This window comes from Bombina bombina, chromosome 3 (genome assembly GCF_027579735.1).
Source record: "Bombina bombina isolate aBomBom1 chromosome 3, aBomBom1.pri, whole genome shotgun sequence".
NCBI lineage: Eukaryota > Metazoa > Chordata > Amphibia > Anura > Bombinatoridae > Bombina > Bombina bombina.
Genome location: NC_069501.1, coordinates 825,908,701 through 825,929,753, shown reverse-complemented (window position 1 = coordinate 825,929,753; position 21,053 = coordinate 825,908,701). Strand labels below are relative to the sequence as shown.

General features: G+C 40.4%; 1 protein-coding gene across 1 annotated transcript in view; it reads right to left on the bottom strand.

The window, feature by feature from the left end:
• The window catches only part of CARS2 (cysteinyl-tRNA synthetase 2, mitochondrial), a gene marked incomplete in the record, with an annotated part of 379,651 nt that overhangs the window by 54,851 nt on the left and 303,747 nt on the right, over positions 1-21,053 (bottom strand). Inside the window, 2 exon segments of the mRNA XM_053707781.1 lie at positions 2,929-3,186; positions 4,138-4,236. Of these exon segments, the coding sequence (XP_053563756.1) occupies positions 2,929-3,186; positions 4,138-4,236 (357 nt within the window).

Below are 21,053 nucleotides of genomic sequence, written 5' to 3'. Positions count from 1 at the left end.
CATCTCTTTCCCAAGCCTGAGCGAAGAGAGAGAGTCTGCCCCCCACCAGATCCGGTCCCGGATCGGGGGCCCGCATTTCATGCTGTCTTGGTAGCAGTGGCAGGTTTCCTGGCCTGCTTTCCTTTGCTCCAGCCTTGCATAGGTCTCCAGGCTGGATTGGCTTGAGAAGTATTACCTTCCTGCTTAGAGGACGTAGCCCTTGGGGCTGATCCGTTTCTGCGAAAGGGACGAAACTTAGGTTTATTTTTGGTCTTGAAAAGACCTATCCTGAGGAAGGGCGTGGCCCTTGCCCCCAGTGATATCAGAGATAATCTCTTTCAAGTCAGGGCCAAAGAGTGTTTTCCCCTTGAAAGGAATGTCAAGCAATTTGTTCTTGGAAGACGCATCCGCTGCCCAAGATTTTAACCAAAGCGCTCTGCGCCACAATAGCAAACCCAGAATTTTTTCGCCGCTAACCTAGCCAATTGCAAGGTGGCGTCTAGGGTGAAAGAATTAGCCAATTTAAGAGCACGAATTCTGTCCATAATCTCCTCATAAGAAGAAGAATTACTAATAATCGCCTTTCCTAGCTCATCAAACTAGAAACACGCGGCTGCAGTGACAGGGACAATGCATGCAATTGGTTGTAGAAGGGAACCTTGCTGAACAAACATCTTTAGCAGACCTTCTAATTTTTTATCCATAGGATCTTGGAAAGCACAACTATCTTCTATGGGTATAGTGGCGCGCTTGTGTAGAGTAGAAACCGCCCCCTCGACCTTGGGGACTGTCTGCCATCAGTCCTTTCTGGGGTCGACTATAGGAAAACAATTTTATAAATATGGGGGGAGGTACTAAAGGTATACCGGGCCTGTCCCATTCTTTACTAACAATGTACGCCACCCGCTTGGATATAGGAAAAGCTTCGGGGGGCCCCTGCCTCTAAGAACTTTTCCATTTTACATAGTGGTTCTGGAATGACCAGATAATCACAATCATCCAAATTGGATAACACCTCCTTAAGCAGAGCGCGGAGATGTTCCAACTTAAATTTAAAAGTAATCACATCAGGTTCAGCTTGTTGAGAAATGTTTCCTGAATCTGAAATTTCTCCCTCAGACAAAACCTCCCTGGCCCCCTCAGACTGGTGTAGGGGCCCTTCGGAAACCATATCATCAGCGCTCTCATGCTCTACAGAATTTTCTAAAACAGAGCAGTCGCGCTTTCGCTGATAAGTGGGCATATTGGCTAAAATGTTTTTGATAGAATTATCCATTACAGCCGTTAAATGTTGCATAGTAAGGAGTATTGGCGCACTAGATGTACTAGGGGCCTCCTGTATGGGCAAGACTGGTGTAGACGAAGGAGGGGATGATGCAGTACCATGCTTACTCCCCTCACTTGAGGAATCATCTTGGGCATCATTTTTACTAAATTTTTTTATGACATAAAAAACATATAGTTAAATGAGAAGGAACCTTGGTTTCCCCACAGTCAGAACACAATCTATCTGGTAGTTCAGACATGTTAAACAGGCATAAACTTGATAACAAAGCACAAAAAACGTTTTAAAATAAAACCGTTACTGTCACTTTAAATTTTAAACTAAACACACTTTATTATTGCAATTGCGAAAAAGTATGAAGGAATTGTTCAAAATTCACCAAAATTTCACCACAGTGTCTTAAAGCCTTAAAAGTATTGCACACCAAATTTGGAAGCTTTAACCCTTAAAATAACGGAACCGGAGCCGTTTTTATATTTAACCCCTTTACAGTCCCTGGAATCTGCTTTGCTGAGACCCAACCAAGCCCAAAGGGGAATACGATACCAAATGATGCCTTCAGAAAGACTTTTCTATGTATCAGAGCTCCACACACATGCAGCTGCATGCCATGCTGTCCTCAAAAACAAGTGCGCCATACCGGCGCGAAAATGAGGCTCTGACTATGATTAGGGAAAGCCCCTAAAGAATAAGGTGTCTAAAACAGTGCCTGCCGATATAATCATATCAAAGTACCCAGAATAAATGATTCCTCAAGGCTAAATATGTGTTAATAATGAATCGATTTAGCCCAGAAAAAGTCTACAGTCTTAATAAGCCCTTGTGAAGCCCTTATTTACTATCTTAATAAACATGGCTTACCGGATCCCATAGGGAAAATGACAGCTTCCAGCATTACATCGTCTTGTTAGAATGTGTCATACCTCAAGCAGTAAGAGACTGCACACTGTTCCCCCAACTGAAGTTAATTGCTCTCAACAGTCCTGTGTGGAACAGCCATGGATTTTAGTTACGGTGCTAAAATCATTTTCCTCATACAAACAGAAATCTTCATCTCTTTTCTGTTTCTGAGTAAATAGTACATACCAGCACTATTTTAAAATAACAAACTCTTGATTGAATAATAAAAACTACAGTTAAACACTAAAAAACTCTAAGCCATCTCCGTGGAGATGTTGCCTGTACAACGGCAAAGAGAATGACTGGGGTAGGCGGAGCCTAGGAGGGATCATGTGACCAGCTTTGCTGGGCTCTTTGCCATTTCCTGTTGGGGAAGAGAATATCCCACAAGTAAGGATGACGCCGTGGACCGGACACACCTATGTTGGAGAAATGTATGTCTGAGGAAGGGGTTAAACTCCCCGAAAATGTTAACATCTTATGAATAAATAGATGAAAAGTCCTGGTGAGTGCACTCTTCTTTATTGCTGTACAAATTGTCTGTTGCACCCCAGGTGAATTTAACATTGGATTCTGGAGTGCTTGTCTGTTCTGACATTATATATAAACACATACACATATACATACACATATACACACACATATACATATATATATATATATATATATATACATACATATATACATACACATACACACACACATATATATATATATATATATATATCCCCCGAATGCACGTCAAAACATTTAAACTAACTTACCTTAATATTTATACCACAGCCAGCAAGATCCTGCCGTAATATATCACAGATTTGTAAAAGATGCTCTCTTTCCTTCATCATCTGTTTCCTCTTCTCTTGGTGTTGTTGCTTTTCTTCTTTGGACATTGTACCTTCCTCTCCGATCTCAGCATTACTGTCTGGTTTAACAAGCGCATAATTTCGCACATTACGTCTAAAGTCCACCAGTTCTTCAATCACTTTATTTAGTATAGCTGAACTCATGTTTTCTGTGGCAATCTAATCAAATAATAAAACATATATAATATATTAAAAAGTCAGTACATTACAAACAAAGCCAGCTCTTTACTGTTTGCTGGAAAGCAACAGGAACAAGAAACTCTCTAGGAAAATAGGAATTTTAAAACTTCATAGAAAAAATTTAGACAACACTATTTACATGAGACAAATTCAATATCCCAACAGGGGTTTCTTTGTTTTAAATGAAGTCCACACATTTTTGGGCTTTATCCCAGTAGGCAAACATATTCTTTTAAATTGTATGTATAACCCTAGTTTTTAATAATATTTAGTAAAGTTATATTTTAGTCCATTCTTCTATATATTTTCCTTAACGTTCATGAGTGCTACATTTGTACACTTCTATCAGTTCTTCTCTGATATTTTGTAAAGTCCATTAGATCACTGCTCTTCCCCATTCTCTCTGCAGTTTGTAAGCTTAACTGATAGAAGGAAGGTTGTTCTGCTGTATTTATAGCCTTTAGCTTTATTTTGTGAGTCACATCCAGTGGCCAACCAATGATCCTGGGTGGTTATTTTAATATCCCTACCAGAGCACCTGGGTCCACTTTTGAACTGACTCATTCTACAGTGAATCCTGAGACACAGGTGTTAGTGTTACTGATGCAACCTCAGGTGGTGGTTGTGCTTTGCCAGGTTTAAGAGAATATGCGACATACAAATAAAGAGAGCTCAAAACGTGTGAGATGAGTAACTCCGCTATTGGCAATACATTTATGTAGAGATTGCAAAAGCTAATCACAATATCTTGTAAGCCATCATTCATAATATGCTGCTTTATACTCTTGTTCTCCGTATGTATTATACACTAAACTAAAGCATTTAAATGTTAAAGTATATGCAATACTTTTAATGCTCTTAAAGCAATCATTTACAACTTCAGTTCACAAAACAAGCAAACTCCCTACTTATTAATACACTGCAAAATACCTGTTTGTGTCCCAAAGAGACTCCCAGGGTGTCCAAGAATTGCTCAACATAAGAGACCATGGCACCATAAACCAAAGGACTGCGAGAAGAATGTGTATCCTAAAATGAACATAAAGAAAGCTATAAATCCAATCAGAAAATACAGAGAATCAGGAAGATGGACAAAGCATAAAAAATTAGCACACAATTTATTAGACGTGCACGGCAAAAGTTTTCATTTCGTTTGAAATTTACGTTTTGTTAAAAATAAAAATTTTGTTTTACGCAATCTTCGTTCATGATCGTATTACTTTCAAATGATTTTAGCTCAAAATGTTCGTTGTAACAAAATTTTCATTTTGACCAACAGTGCAGATTGTTTCCATTTTGGAGCTGTAATCAGCTAAATTAGCTTTAGTTTTTCATTCTATGTAATTGTTAAACTTTTTCTATTATTTACACATCTAATTTTTGTGCACTGCATTTTTGGTAAAACTAAAAAGTTTACTAAAAGGTCCAGTAACTAGTATACTTACAATACTGAAGTGAAAGTGTTGATTATTAAAGGGACATGAATTTTTTTTTTTCATACATGATTCAGATAGAGCATGCACTTTTAAACTTTCCAATGTACATATTTTGTCTAATTTGCTTTTTTTCTTTGGCATCCTTTGTTGAAAAACATAATTTATGCTTACCTGATAAATTTATTTATTTCCGGATATGGTGAGTCCACGGAATCATCAATTACTAGTAGGAATATCACTCCTGGCCAGCAGGAGGAGGCAAAGAGCACAACAGCAAAGCTGCTATATATGTCACTTCCCTTAGTGGTTTCATGTCCCTTTCATATTTATTAATTACTTTCTAGTTTCTATGTAGGTTACAAATTACAACACACAGTACACAGTCACATACAGTACATAATTACACACTCATTTTCCATACCACACATACTTGTCGGTTGGCATCATGTTACTGTGTCAACCACTTTTTTTTTTAATATATCTTCATTTTCCATTGAAACAGAGGAACATCTATACATCACAATGTTTTTTACATTCATAAAGGTACGCCAGAGAAAGAAAAAATCAAAGAAAAACACAGCACAATACTTTCGTGGTATAGGCCCGAAAAAATGAAAATTACAATGTAAGCCAGATGTAGGTCAACAACATTGTTGGTTAAATCAGTCATGCCGCTAAACAAATGACAAAGTAATCTGTAGAACTAAACATTTTGATCATCCTCTGTTACAGATCTTTTTTTTTCCCTACTAACTTAAAATCAGTGACAAACAAAAAAAGAAAGAATTGTAGAAACAAAAACAGTAAGCTCCCCAAGACCACTCCCCCCCCCCTCACCTCCATTAATTAAATTTATGTCTTCTTGAATGTAAATAGAATTCCGAAATGGATAACAAAATTTATACTTACCTAATAAATTAATTTATTTCTTGACACGGTGAGTCCACGGATCATCTCTAATTACTATTGGGAATATCACTCCTGGCCAGCAGGAGGCTGCAAAGAGCACCACAGCAAAGCTGTTAAGTATCACTTCCCTTCCCACAACCCCCAGTCATTTGACTGAAGGAAAAGGAGAGAAAGGAAGCAACTTAAGGTGCAGAGGTGCCTGAGTTTTATAAAACAGAACTGGTCTAAATAAACAGAATGGGCCGTGGACTCAGGTAAGAATAAATTTTGTTTTCTTTCTAATGACACGGTGAGTCCACGGATCATCTCTAATTACTATTGGGAATCAATAGCCATGCTAGAGGACACAGATGATAAGGGAGGGACAAGACAGGGAACCTAAACGGAAGGCACCACTGCTTGAAGAACCTTTCTCCCAAAAGAAGCCTCAGCCAAGACAAAAGTATCAAATTTATAGAATCCTGAAAAAGTGTGTAAAGAGGACCAAGTTGCAGCCTTGCAAATCTGTTCCACAGAAGCTTAATTTTTGAATGCCCAGAAAGAGGAAACAGCCCTCGTGGAAGGAGCCGCGACTCTCTCAGGAGGCTGCTGTCCAGCCGTTTTATAGGCCAAACGAATTATACTCTTCAGCCACAAAGAGAAGTAGCCGTAGCTTTCTGACCCTTGCGTTTACCAGAGAAAACAACAAACAAAGCAGAAGACTTGCAAAAGTCCTTAGTCGCCTGTAAATAGTACTTCAACACACGCAACACATCTAGGTTGTGCAGCAGATGTTCTTTATGAGAAGAAGGGTTAGGACACAAAGGAGGAACAATGATTTCTTAAATTAACAAAGATAGGGGGCGCCCTTATGGAGTCGTGTGTATATTCCTAAGTGTGTGAAGTAATATGTATGATAATCAGGGGAGTACGGTACTCATATAAATAATACCAATTACATATGTGCAGAAATTTACACAAACCTATATATACTATAATAAATTGTATATATCTATTTTCCTCTATGTCTCAGACATATATTAACACAAGTATACAATTGAAATATGGAGTGACATCAATAACAGCAGTGGTATATCTATAAAGGATTAGAGTACTAAGTGTGTTACAATTAATAGACAAATATAGAGGATACAAACCTTATCAAGAAATCTATGTACTAACATTCAAAAGTTAAAAAAAATAATAAAGAAATAGATTTATATCCTTTGTTGATAATGTGCAAAATCTAACACAAATAATGCCAGATCGCATATATAACAGTGTCCACTTAAAGTAAGTAGTGATGCAGGTCTAGGCAGCTATCTGTGGGGGTTCAAGGCCACTATCCGGATTCAATGATCTGCAAACAATACAAAAACACAGAAGCGCCACATGGACCAATATTGTTTGATTCAAAGTGGAAATAGTATGTGATGGATACACTCACATTTACTGTGGCACCCCTAGTGGTGCAGAAGAAGCGATCTGGGATCAATTAGCAATCACCCAGAAGACTGAACTCCAGTCGATATTCAGTTATCTGCAGGATATGGTACAAAGCACAGAGGTGCCTATATTGCTTGTGTAGGCAGATAAATATCTAACAGTGATATATATTGCACTCACGTTTAGAAGAGCACCTTCAGTGGTGCACTCAGGGCAGACTGGGATCAATACAGTCACCCAGTAGACTTGTGTCAGGCAATCTGGAACTCCCAGTGATCCAAGGGTGATGAAATAGTCAGGTAGTAATGGGAAAAAAGGTGGAAACAATCCGGCAGCAAGTGGTAAGTGTTAATAAAACTTGCTTTATTTAAAATATTATTAAAAGCAACGCGTTTCTCAACCAACCAGTGGTTGTTTCATCAGGCTTAATAAAATGAGTATTAAACACTTGCTATATATACACCAAACTATCCTAAGTAATGAACTGCACCTGAGCAAGGTGTTAATCAATTAGAAAGTCATGTGAGTAAATGATCCAATCAGATTTGTAGATACCAAAAGACCTCACAGTATAAACAAACATTCATTGTCAGAGCAATACATCTTAGAATGAACAATAACAATAAACAAATAATCCTTGATAAAACATTTAACCTAATCCACAATAAATGTAATATGGTCACAAATATGTTTCTGTATTAAAAACATTTATGCAGGCCCTTTCATAATATTTGAGCAAGTAAAACAAATTGCAAGCGGTCCCCCATTGGAAATATAAAACAATAGATGAAGTGTCTTACAGTGTTATATGATCGCATAATGTCAATTCGATGTCTCAATTCAAAAGATTAACAATCCTGAGTCATTTTGTTGGTGTTCCAAATTTACTTACTAGGATTGTATATAACACTCTCAGGGTTTGCAGTGATAAAGGCGTAGTGAGCAGCTGACTCCGATCTGTACTTGCAACTCGTGTGTTTGTTAGGTGACGTAAAGGTGAATCCTAGTGATGTTCTCTAAACTGATAGGTTCTATACGGATAGTGTGGATTGGCTAGCGACTGAGGAGTGGGAGGGCAGTAAACAGAGGAGCGTGAACTGTCTCTATAACAGATTATTGTGATGTTTTATTAACACTTACCACTTGCTGCCGGATTGTTTCCACCTTTTTTTCCATTACTACCAGACTATTTCATCACCCTTGGATCACTGGGAGTTCCAGATTGCTTGACACAAGTCTACTGGGTGACTGTATTGATCCCAGTCTGCCCTGAGTGCACCACTGAAGGTGCTATTCTAAATGTAAGTGCAATATATATCACTGTTAGATATTTATCTGCCTACACAAGCAATACTAGGCCATATAGGCACCTCTGTGTTTTGTACCATATCCTGCAGATAACTGAATATCCACTAGAGGTCAGTCTTCTGGGTGACTGCTAATTGATCCCAGATCGCTTCTTCTGCACCACTAGGGGTGCCACAGTAAATGTGAGTGTATCCATCACATACTATTTCCACTTTGAATCAAACAATATTGGGCTATGTGGCGCTTCTGTGTTTTTGTATTGTTTGCAAAACAATGATTTCTTGATTAATGTTCCTATCCGAAACCACTTTAGGGAGAAACCCAAACTTAGTATGCAGAACTACTTTATCCAAATGAAAAATAAGGTAAAAGGATTCATACTGCAACGCCGAGAGCTCTGACACTCTTCGAGCAGAGGCAATTGCAACAAGAAACAAAACTTTCCAAGATAACATCTTAATATCTAAGAAATGCATAGGCTCAAACGGAGCCTGCTAAAGAACTTTAACAACAATGTTAATACTCCAAGAAGGAGTAACAGGTTTGAACACAGGACTGATTCTGATCAAGGCCTGGCAGAAAGATTGCACGTCTGGTACATCCGCCAGACGTTTATGCAACAAAATAGACAAGGCAGATATTTGACCCTTCAAGGTACTTGCAGATAAACCCTTCTCCAAACTCTGCTCTAAGATTAGCTTCTGGCTTCACACCAATACAGATATTTACGCCATATCTTATGGTAAATCTTTCTAGTGACAGGCTTACAAGCCTGAATCAAGGACTCAATAACCGACTCCGAAAACCCGCTCTTAGAAAGAATTAAGCGTTCAATCTCCAAGCAGTCAGCTTCAGAGAAATGAGATTTGGATGAAGGAAGGGTCCTTGAAGTAGAAGGTCCTTCCTCAGTGGAAGTCTCCAAGGTGGAAGAGAAGACATCTCCACTAGGTCTGCATACCAGATCCTGCGAGGCCACGCCGGTGCAATAAGGATCACCGACGCCTTCTCCTGTTTGATTCGAGCAATGACCCGTGGAAGGAGAGCGAACGGAGGAAATAGGTATGCTAGACTGAAATTCTAAGGAACCGCCAGAGCATCCATCAGTACAGCCTGAGGATCCCTTGACCTCGACCTGTACCTCGGAAGCTTGGCATTCTGTTAAGATGCCATGAGATCTAGCTCCGGCTGTCCCCATTTAAGAATCAAGTTGGAAAACACCTCCGTATGAAGTTCCTACTTTCCCGGATGAAAGGTCTGTCTGCTCAGAAAATCCGCTTCCCAATTGTCCACTCCTGGATTGTGGATCGCAGATAGACAGCAGTTGTGGGTGTCTGCCCACTGAATAATCTTGGCTACATCTGCCATGGCCAAGGAACTCCGAGTTCCTCCCTGATGGTTGATGTAAGCCACTGAAGTTATGTTGTCCGACTGAAACCTGATAAACCTGGCTAAAGCTAACTGAGGCCAGGCCAGAAGAGCATTGAAGATTGCCCTCATGTCTAGGATGTTTATGGGAAGAACAGACTCCTCCCGATTCCATGTCCCCTGAACCTTTTGATAGCCCTAGAATGCTCCCCATCCCAGCAGGCTGGCGTCCGATTTCACAATCACCCAGGTGGGTCTGCGGCAGGTTCCCTAGGAGAGATGATCCTGAGACAACCACCAATGAAGAGAATCTCTTGTCGCCTGATCCAAATGTAATCACGGAGACAGATCTCCATAATCCCTGTTCCATTGCCTGAGCACGCATAACTGCAGAGGTCTGAGATGGAACCAGGCATACAGAATGATGTCCATGGCAGCTACCATCAGACCAATCACCTCCATACATTGGGCCACTGACGGGCGAGGAGAGGACTGAAGGGCAAGACAAGAGTCGAAGATCTTTGTTCTTCTGACCTCTGTCAGAAATATTTTCATTGATAAGGAATCTATTATTCCCAAGAACACTACTCTTGTAGCTGGAATCAAGGAACTCTAAAATTCACCTTCTATCCGTGAGAACGCAAAAAAGATAACATCTCCGTGTGGGAGTTTGCTTGTTGAAAGGATGGTGCCTGAACCAGAATATCGTCCAGATAAGGAGCTATTGCAATGCCCCGCAACCGGAGCACTGCCAACAAAGATCCCAGGACCTTTGAAAAAATCCAGGGAGCTGTGGCAAGGCCGAATGGAAGAGCCACAAACTGGAAGTGTTTGTCTAGAAAAGCGAACCTCAGAAACCTATGATGATCGCTGTGGATGGGAACATGCAGGTATGTATTCTTTAAATCTACTGTTGTCATGAATTGACCTTCTTGAACTAAGTAAACAATGGAACGAATAGTTTCCATCTTAAAGGATGGTACTCTGAGGAACTTGTTTAGACTTTGAGGTCTAAAATTGGTCTGAAAGTGCCCTCTTTTTTTGGGAATCACGAACAGATTGGAGTAAAATCCCAGACCCTGTTCCTGCATTGGAACAGGAACTATCACTCCCAGGTCGGAAAAGTCCCGGACACAGTGTAAGAACACCTCTCTTTATCTGGTCTACAGATAATCTTGAGAGCAGAAACCTGACCCTGGGAGGAAAGGTCTTGAACTCCAGTTTGTATCCCTGGGACATGATGTCTACTGCCCAGTGATCCAGAACATCCCGAGCCCAGGCCTGAGCGAAGAAGGAAAGTCTGCCCCACACAAGATCCGGTCCCGGATCAGGGGCAGACCCTTCATGCTGACTTTGAGTCATTAACAGGCCTTTTAGATTGATTCCCCTTGTTCCTGCTTGGTAGAAGGAGAGGAAGGCTTACCTTTGAAGTTTTGAAAGGAACGAAAAAACATAATTTATGTAAGAACTTACCTGGTAAATTCATTTCTTTCATATTAGCAAGAGTCCATGAGCTAGTGACGTATGGGATATACATTCCTACCAGGAGGGGCAAAGTTTCCCAAACCTCAAAATGCCTACAAATACACCCCTCACCACACCCACAAATCAGTTTAACGTATAGCCAAGAAGTGGGGTGATAAGAAAAAAGCGCGAAAGCATAAAAAATAAGGAATTGGAATAATTGTGCTTTATACAAAAAAAATCATAACCACCACAAAAAGGGTGGACCTCATGGACTCTTGCTAATATGAAAGAAATGAATTTATTAGGTAAGTTCTTACATAAATTATGTTTTCTTTCATGTAATTAGCAAGAGTCCATGAGCTAGTGACGTATGGAATAATGACTACCCAAGATGTGGATCTTCCACGCAAGAGTCACTAGAGAGGGAGGGATAAAATAAAGACAGCCAATTCCGCTGAAAATAATCCACACCCAAAATAAAGTTTAAATCTTATAATGAAAAAAACTGAAATTATAAGCAGAAGAATCAAACTGAAACAGCTGCCTGAAGTACTTTTCTACCAAAAACTGCTTCAGAAGAAGAAAACACATCAAAATGGTAGAATTTAGTAAAAGTATGCAAAGAAGACCAAGTTGCTGCTTTGCAAATCTGATCAACCGAAGCTTCATTCCTAAACGCCTAGGAAGTAGAAACTGACCTAGTAGAATGAGCTGTAATCCTTTGAGGCGGAGTTTTACCCGACTCGACATAAGCATGATGAATTAAAGATTTCAACCAAGATGCCAAAGAAATGGCAGAGGCCTTCTGACCTTTCCTAGAACCGGAAAAGATAACAAATAGACTAGAAGTCTTTCGGAAATTCTTAGTAGCTTCAACATAATATTTCAAAGCTCTAACTACATCCAAAGAATGCAATGATCTCTCCTTAGAATTCTTAGGATTAGGACATAATGAAGGAACCACAATTTCTCTACTAATGTTGTTAGAATTCACAACCTTAGGTAAAAATTTAAAAGAAGTTCGCAACACCGCCTTATCCTGATGAAAAATCAGAAAAGGAGACTCACAAGAAAGAGCAGATAATTCAGAAACTCTTCTAGCAGAAGAGATGGCCAAAAGAAACAAAACTTTCCAAGAAAGTAATTTAATGTCCAATGAATGCATAGGTTCAAACGGAGGAGCTTGAAGAGCCCCCAGAACCAAATTCAAACTCCAAGGAGGAGAAATTGACTTAATAACAGGTTTTATACGAACCAAAGCTTGTACAAAACAATGAATATCAGGAAGATTAGCAATCTTTCTGTGAAAAGAACAGAAAGAGCAGAGATTTGTCCTTTCAAGGAACTTGCAGACAAACCTTTATCCAAACCATCCTGAAGAAACTGTAAAATTCTCGGAATTCTAAAAGAATGCCAGGAAAAATGATGAGAAACACACCAAGAAATGTAAGTCTTCCAGACTCTATAATATATCTTCCTAGATACAGATTTACGAGCCTGTCACATAGTATTAATCACAGAGTCAGAGAAACTTCTTTGACTAAGAATCAAGCGTTCAATCTCCATACCTTTAAATTTAAGGATTTGAGATCCTGATGGAAAAAAGGACCTTGCGACAGAAGGTCTGGTCTTAACGGAAGAGTCCACGGTTGGCAAGAGGCCATCCGGACAAGATCCGCATACAAAAACCTATGAGGCCATGCTGGAGCCACCAGCAGAACAAACGAGCATTCCTTCAGAATCTTGGAGATTACTCTTGGAAGAAGAACTAGAGGCGGAAAGATATAGGCAGGATGATACTTCCAAGGAAGTGACAATGCATCCACTGCTTCCGCTTGAGGATCCCTGGATCTGGACAGATACCTGGGAAGTTTCTTGTTTAGATGAGAAGCCATCAGATCTATTTCTGGAAGTCCCCACATTTGAACAATCTGAAGAAAAACCTCTGGGTGAAGAGACCATTCGCCCGGATGTAACGTTTGGCGACTGAGATAATCCGCTTCCCATGTGTCTATACCTGGGATATGAACCGCAGAAACTAGACAGGAGCTGGATTCCGCCCATACCAGTATTCGAGATACTTCTTTCATAGCCAGAGGACTGTGAGTCCCTCCTTGATGATTGATGTATGCCACAGTTGTGACATTGTCTGTCTGAAAACAAATGAACGATTCTCTCTTTAGAAGAGGCCATGACTGAAGAGCTCTGAAAATTGCACGGAGTTCCAAAATATTGATTGGTAATCTCACCTCCTGAGATTCCCAAACCCCTTGTGCTGTCAGAGACCCCCAAACAGCTCCCCAACCTGTAAGACTTGCATCTGTTGAAATTACAGTCCAGGTCGGAAGAACAAAAGAAGCCCCCTGAACTAAACGATGGTGATCTGTCCACCACGTCAGAGAGTGTCGTACAATCGGTTTTAAAGATATTAATTGAGATATCTTTGTGTAATCCCTGCACCACTGGTTCAGCATACAGAGCTGAAGAGGTCGCATGTGAAAACGAGCAAAGGGGATCGCGTCCGATGCAGCAGTCATAAGACCTAGAATTCCCATGCATAAGGCTACCGAAGGGAATGATTGAGATTGAAGGTTTCGACAAGCTGAAATCAATTTTAGACGTCTGTTGTCTGTCAGAGACAGAGTCATGGACGCTGAATCTATCTGGAAACCTAAAAAGGTTACCCTTGTCTGAGGAATCAATGAACTTTTCGGTAAATTGATCCTCCAACCATGATCTTGAAGAAACAACACAAGTCAATTCGTATGAGATTCTGCTAAATATGAAGACTGAGCAAGTACCAAGATATCGTCCAAATAAGGAAATACCACAATACCCTGTTCTCTGATTACAGACAGAAGGGCACCGAGAACCTTTGTAAAAATTCTTGGAGCTGTTGCTAGGCCAAACGGCAGAGCCACAAACTGGTAATGCTTGTATAGGAAAGAGAATCTCAGAAACTGATAGTGATCTGGATGAATCGGAATATGCAGATATGCATCCTGTAAATCTATTGTGGACATATAATGCCCTTGCTGAACAAAAGGCAGGATAGTCCTTATAGTTACCATTTTGAATGTTGGTATCCTTACATAACGATTCAATATTTTTAGATCCAGAACTGGTCTGAAGGAATTCTCCTTCTTTGGTACAATGAAGAGATTTGAATAAAACCCCAGCCCCTGTTCCAGAACTGGCATAATAACTCCAGCCAACTCTAGATCTGAAACACATTTCAGAAATGCTTGAGCCTTCGCTGGATTTACTGGGACACGGGAAAGAAAAAATCTCTTTGCAGGAGGCCTTATCTTGAAACCAATTCTGTACCCTTCTGAAACAATGTTTTGAATCCAAAGATTGTGAATTGAATTGATCCAAATTTCTTTGAAAAATCGTAATCTGCCCCCTACCAGCTGGGCTGGAATGAGGGCCGCACCTTCATGTGGACTTGGGAGCTGGCTTTGGTTTTCTAAAAGGCTTGGATTTATTCCAGACTGGAGATGGTTTCCAAACTGATACCGCTCCTGTGGGTGAAGGATCAGGCTTTTGTTCCTTATTGTGACGAAAGGAACGAAAACGATTATTAGACCTAAATTTACCTTTAGATTTTTTATCCTGTGGTAAAAAAGTTCCTTTCCCTCCAGTAACAGTTGAGATAATAGAATCCAACTGAGAACCAAATAATTTATTACCCTGGAAAGAAAGGGAAAGCAAATTTGACTTAGAAGACATATCAGCATTCCAAGTTTTAAGCCATAAAGCTCTTCTAGCTAAAATAGCTAGAGACATATACCTGACATCAACTCTAATGATATCAAAGATGGCATCACAAAAAAAGTTATTAGCATGTTGAAGAAGATTAATAATGCTATGAGAATTATGATCTGTTACTTGTTGCGCTAAAGCTTCTAACCAAAAAGTTGAAGCTGCAGCAACATCCGCTAAAGATATAGCAGGTCTAAGAAGATTACCTGAACATAAGTAAGCTTTTCTTAGAAAGGATTCAATCTTCCTATCTAAAGGATCCTTAAAGGAAGTACTATCTGCCGTAGGAATAGTAGTACGTTTAGCAAGAGTAGAGACAGCCCCATCAACTTTAGGGATTTTGTCCCAAAATTCTAATCTGTCAGATGGCACAGGATATAATTGCTTAAAATGTTTAGAAGGAGTAAATGAATTACCCAAATTATTCCATTCCCTGGAGATTACTTCAGAAATAGCATCAGGGACAGGAAAAACTTCTGGAATAACTACAGGAGATTTAAAAACCTTATTTAAACGTTTAGATTTAGTATCAAGAGGACCAGAATCCTCTATTTCTAAAGCAATTAAGACTTCTTTAAGTAAAGAACGAATAAATTCCATTTTGAATAAATATGAAGATTTATCAGCATCAACCTCTGAGACAGAATCCTCTGAACCAGAGGAACCTTTATCAGAATCAGAATGATGATGTTCATTTAAAAATTCATCTGAAAAATGAGAAGTTTTAAAAGACCTTTTACGTTTACTAGGAGGAATAACAGACATAGCCTTCTTAATGGATTTAGAAACAAAATCTCTTATGTTAACAGGAACGCTCTGAGTATTAGATGTTGACGGAACAGCAACAGGTAATGTAACATTACTAAAGGAAATATTATCTGCATTAACAAGTTTGTCATGACATTCATTACAAACAACAGCTGGAGGAACAGATACCACAAGTTTACAGCAGATACACTTAACTTTGGTAGATCCAGCACCAGGCAGCGTTTTTCCAGAAGTATCTTCTGACATCTGGAACATCTTGCAATATGTAATAGAAAAAACAACATATAAAGCAAAATTGATCAAATTCCTTAAATGACAGTTTCAGGAATGGGAAAAAATGCCAGTGAACAAGCTTCTAGCAACCAGAAGCAATAAATAATGAGACTTAAATAATGTGGAGACAATAGTGACGCCCATATTTTTTAGCGCCAAAAAAGACGCCCACATTATTTGGCGCCTAAATGCTTTTGGCGCCAAAAATGACGCCACATCCGGAACGCCAACACTTTTGGCGCAAAAAAACCGTCAAAAATGACGCAACTTCCGGCGACACGTATGACGCTGGAAACAGAAAAAAAAATTTGCGCCAAAAAAGTCCGCGCCAAGAATGACGCAATAAAATGAAGCATTTTCAGCCCCCGCGAGCCTAACAGCCCACAGGGAAAAAAGTCAAATTTTAAGGTAAGAAAAAAATTGATTTACTCATATGCATTATCCCAAATATGAAACTGACTGTCTGAAATAAGGAACGTTGAACATCCTGAGTCAAGGCAAATAAATGTTTGAATACATATATTTAGAACTTTATATAAAAGTGCCCAACCATAGCTTAGAGTGTCACAGAAAATAAGACTTACTTACCCCAGGACACTCATCTACATGTAGTAGAAAGCCAAACCAGTACTGAAACGAGAATCAGTAGAGGTAATGGTATATATAAGAGTATATCGTCGATCTGAAAAGGGAGGTAAGAGATGAATCTCTACGACCGATAACAGAGAACCTATGAAATAGACCCCGTAGAAGGAGATCATTGAATTCAAATAGGCAATACTCTCCTCACATCCCTCTGACATTCACTGCACGCTGAGAGGAAAACCGGGCTCCAACCTGCTGCGGAGCGCATATCAACGTAGAATCTAGCACAAACTTACTTCACCACCTCCATAGGAGGCAAAGTTTGTAAAACTGATTTGTGGGTGTGGTGAGGGGTGTATTTGTAGGCATTTTGAGGTTTGGGAAACTTTGCCCCTCCTGGTAGGAATGTATATCCCATACGTCACTAGCTCATGGACTCTTGCTAATTACATGAAAGAAATTACTCTTGACACCCATTCTGCTTATTCCTTTTATCCTGAGGGAGGAAATGACCCTTTTGTCCCGTAATTTGTGAAATAATCTCAGCCAAACCCGGCCCGAACAAGGGAAGTATCCGTCTGAATAGAATCAGACAACGCATCAAACCAGTATGCCGCCACGCTGGTGACGGTAGCAATACACCCTGCAGGTTGCCATTGTGTACATACATCTTTGGTGTACATACATCTTTTTAAGTAACCCTTCAAACTTCTTATCTATAGGATCCTTAAAGGAACAGATTTCCTCTATGGGAATAGTGGTTCTCTTAGCCAAAGTGGAAATTGCCCCTTCCACCTTGGGGACCATCTGCCAAGACTCCTTGACAAACATTTTCTTAAAAATTGAGGATGGAGAAAAAGGGATACCAGGTCTCTCCCATTCCCAAGCAATAATCTCTGTAGCCCGGTCTGGTATAGGGAAAACCTCCACCATGGAAGGTACATCAAAGTACTTGTTTAGCTTACTAGACTTCTTAGGATTGACTACAACAGTAGTCTCGGAGTCGTCCAGAGTAGCCAAAACTTTCTTAAGTAACAAACAGAGGTGTTCCAGCTTAAATCTGAATGAAACAACTTCAGCATCAGAAGAATGAATTACACTGTCTGAGTCTGAGATTTCACCCACAGATGCTACCGAAGTATCTTCCTCCTCAGACTTCTGGGGGGGAACTTTCGGAATAGCCACGACTGTGTCAGAAACCTTACTCACTGATTCCTTACATTTCCTCTTGCGCTTTCCCTGCAGCATGGGAAAAGCCGACAGCGCATCAGTTACCGCAGAAGATATGTGGGTAGCAATGTCTTGCAAAGTAACTCCAACTGGAGTGTGAGAGGAAGCACAGGGCACTGCATGTGTGGACGATAATGTTTGGGACACTTGAGGAGAAAGCTGCGGCATCTCTTGAACAGGAGACCCATGAACAGCATCTGCCTTAGATAATGGTGGCTCAGAATCAAAAAGTCTGTCCCTGAAATGTAATGTTCTTTCAATACAAGAGGGACAAAAAGGGATTGGTGGTTCCACATTGGAATAAAAACACAAGCTACATGCAACGTTTTGCAGGCCCTCTTGGTCCATCTTACCCAAAAACCCAACCCATTTAAGAAAAAAAAAACTGCTTCAAAAATCTTTTCTCAAAAAAAAGTTACTGTCACTTAAAATGTTAAAACATACTTTTTATTTCTAGCTGCAGTCACAGAACGATAAAAAACCTCAGGCAGGGGGCGTTTCCGGGCTGCAGCCATGGAAGGCTGCAATACCTGAAGCTGCAAGAGACTATCTGATAATCCGCCAATTATCGCTGGCATCCTGCTTCACCCGCATATGGAAATACCGTAATCAAGTATGTGAATGTGTACTGAACAGGACTATATGAATAGTTTGTGATATGCTGACTCTTGTGGACTGGTCTGGACCATTGAGCTCTCAGGTGGCGGCCTACTATAGACTCCCCCCCCCCCCCCCCGGTACACCGGGTTGGACAGATTAAAGGTATCTGTTCACTTAATAGTGACTTGTGAATATGGAGAACCTTTCTATGTGTATAAAAGCTTTATTTAAAGACTTTGAGAACAACATGATAAATAGATTTGATCGCCTGCAGTTTAATATTGAACATGCAACAGACAGACATGATGCTTTTGAGCCTGCAGCACAGTTATGCACGGGACCTGTAACTCAATTTCAAGAATACAGAATTCGCATAAACACGTTATCCTTGGAGAATGATCCTAGATGCCTCCCTAACGGCCTTCGTGGTGAACCCTCCAACCCCCCTTTGGTCTCTGAGCAGGAGGGAGCAGCCGGCCCCCCAACACAGGCCACGGGCCTCACTTGTATACAGAGAGCGAATGTTGGCGCCACAGAACTGATGAACATGGGGGCCTGCGCTCAGATGTTGGATATTCGTGCACCTGGCATGGATCCCTATTTTTCTCAGAGCCTATTTGCGCTGCTCCAGGACCACACTAGCACCGCAGAGGCGACAGAGGAGGATTGCAGCAGCTCTATGCGGCAAGTTCGTAGCTCTCAGAATGAGGGCACTGTCGTGGAGAAAAAGTATCACCGGAACACCGTCCCTCAGTTGGGCATGTGGAGGATCTGTCCCTGCAGAACTGGTATAGGGTAATGCTGCCGTCAACGGTCTGACCTAGCTTTGAGTACCTAAGCTACACAATTTTTAATGACGGCCTTACAGCCTGAATCAACTGCTTTGGGACCTTTCAAACTTAAGCTTACCTGGACTTCTTTTTTTTGTTTGTTTTTCTTCCTTTTTTCTTTTAGCGTTTGGTCCGGTATAGAGTAATTAGGGTTGATGCTGACGTATATTTACCTCTAATTACCTGACCCTGCTCATGTCTTTTATAATGACGGTGTTGCTGTCTTAAATTTTGGGTTGCCTTTTTTTTTTCCCCCACAAGTCCAGGGTGTTTTGTTTTAGAAGCAAGCTGGTAACTAGACACCCTGCACTCACGTTAAGTATAATTTTTTTTTTTTGCTATTTCAATGTGATGTGAGTATCAGTTATTATGTCCACTTAATGAGTTGATCTGGTTGGAAGATATTGGAGACCAGTGTGTGATACAGTTTACATCTTAGGTCTTGTACCTATGTACATGTATGTCACCCACTAGATCATATGCCACATTTATTACCAAACATGTAAATTTATTTCAGGCACCACTGTATCATCAATTTTATTTCATACGCTGGAAGGCATTCAGAGGTTCTCATGTTTCTGTATCTATATTTATATAAATGTCTAGAGACCAATAGTTTTTTTTTTTTTTTCCTGTGTGACATCTGCTAGACCACGTAAGGACAGGAGGGGAGAGAGAGGAAAAACAAACAAACATAATTTATGCTTACCTGATAAATTTATTTCTCTTGTAGTGTATCCAGTCCACGGATCATCCATTACTTGTGGGATATTCTCCTTCCCAACAGGAAGTTGCAAGAGGATCACCCACAGCAGAGCTGCTATATAGCTCCTCCCCTCACTGCCATATCCAGTCATTCGACCGAAACAAGACGAGAAAGGAGAAACCATAGGGTGCAGTGGTGACTGTAGTTTAATTAAAATTTAGACCTGCCTTAAAAGGACAGGGCGGGCCGTGGACTGGATACACTACAAGAGAAATAAATTTATCAGGTAAGCATAAATTATGTTTTCTCTTGTTAAGTGTATCCAGTCCAGTCCACGGATCATCCATTACTTGTGGGATACCAATACCAAAGCTAAAGTACACTGATAATGGGAGGGACAAGGCAGGAACTTAAACGGAAGGAACCACTGCCTGTAGAACCTTTCTCCCAAAAACAGCCTCCGAAGAAGCAAAAGTGTCAAATTTGTAAAATTATGAAAAGGTGTGAAGCGAAGACCAAGTCGCAGCCTTGCAAATCTGTTCAACAGAGGCCTAATTTTTAAAGGCCCAGGTGGAAGCCACAGCTCTAGTAGAATGAGCTGTAATCCTTTCAGGGGGCTGCTGTCCAGCAGTCTCATAGGCTAAGCGTATTATGCTCCGAAGCCAAAAGGAGAGAGAGGTTGCCAAAGCTTTTTGACCTCTCCTCTGTCCAGAGTAAACGACAAACAGGGCAGATGTTTGACGAAAATTTTTAGTAGCCTGTAAGTAAAACTTCAAGGCACGGACTACGTCCAGATTATGCAAAAGACGTTCCTTCTTTGAAGAAGGATTAGGACACAATGATGGAACAACAATCTCTTGATTGATATTCCTGTTAGAAACCACCTTAGGTAAAAACCCAGGTTTGGTACGCAGAACTACCTTGTCTGAATGAAAAATCAGATAAGGAGAATCACAATGTAAGGCAGATAACTCAGAAACTCTTCGAGCCGAGGAAATAGCCATCAAAAACAGAACTTTCCAAGATAAAAATTTAATATCAATGGAATGAAGGGGTTCAAACGGAACTCCCTGAAGAACTTTAAGAACCAAGTTTAAGCTCCACGGGGGAGCAACAGTTTTAAACACAGGCTTAATCCTAACCAAAGCCTGACAAAATGCCTGGACGTCTGGAACTTCT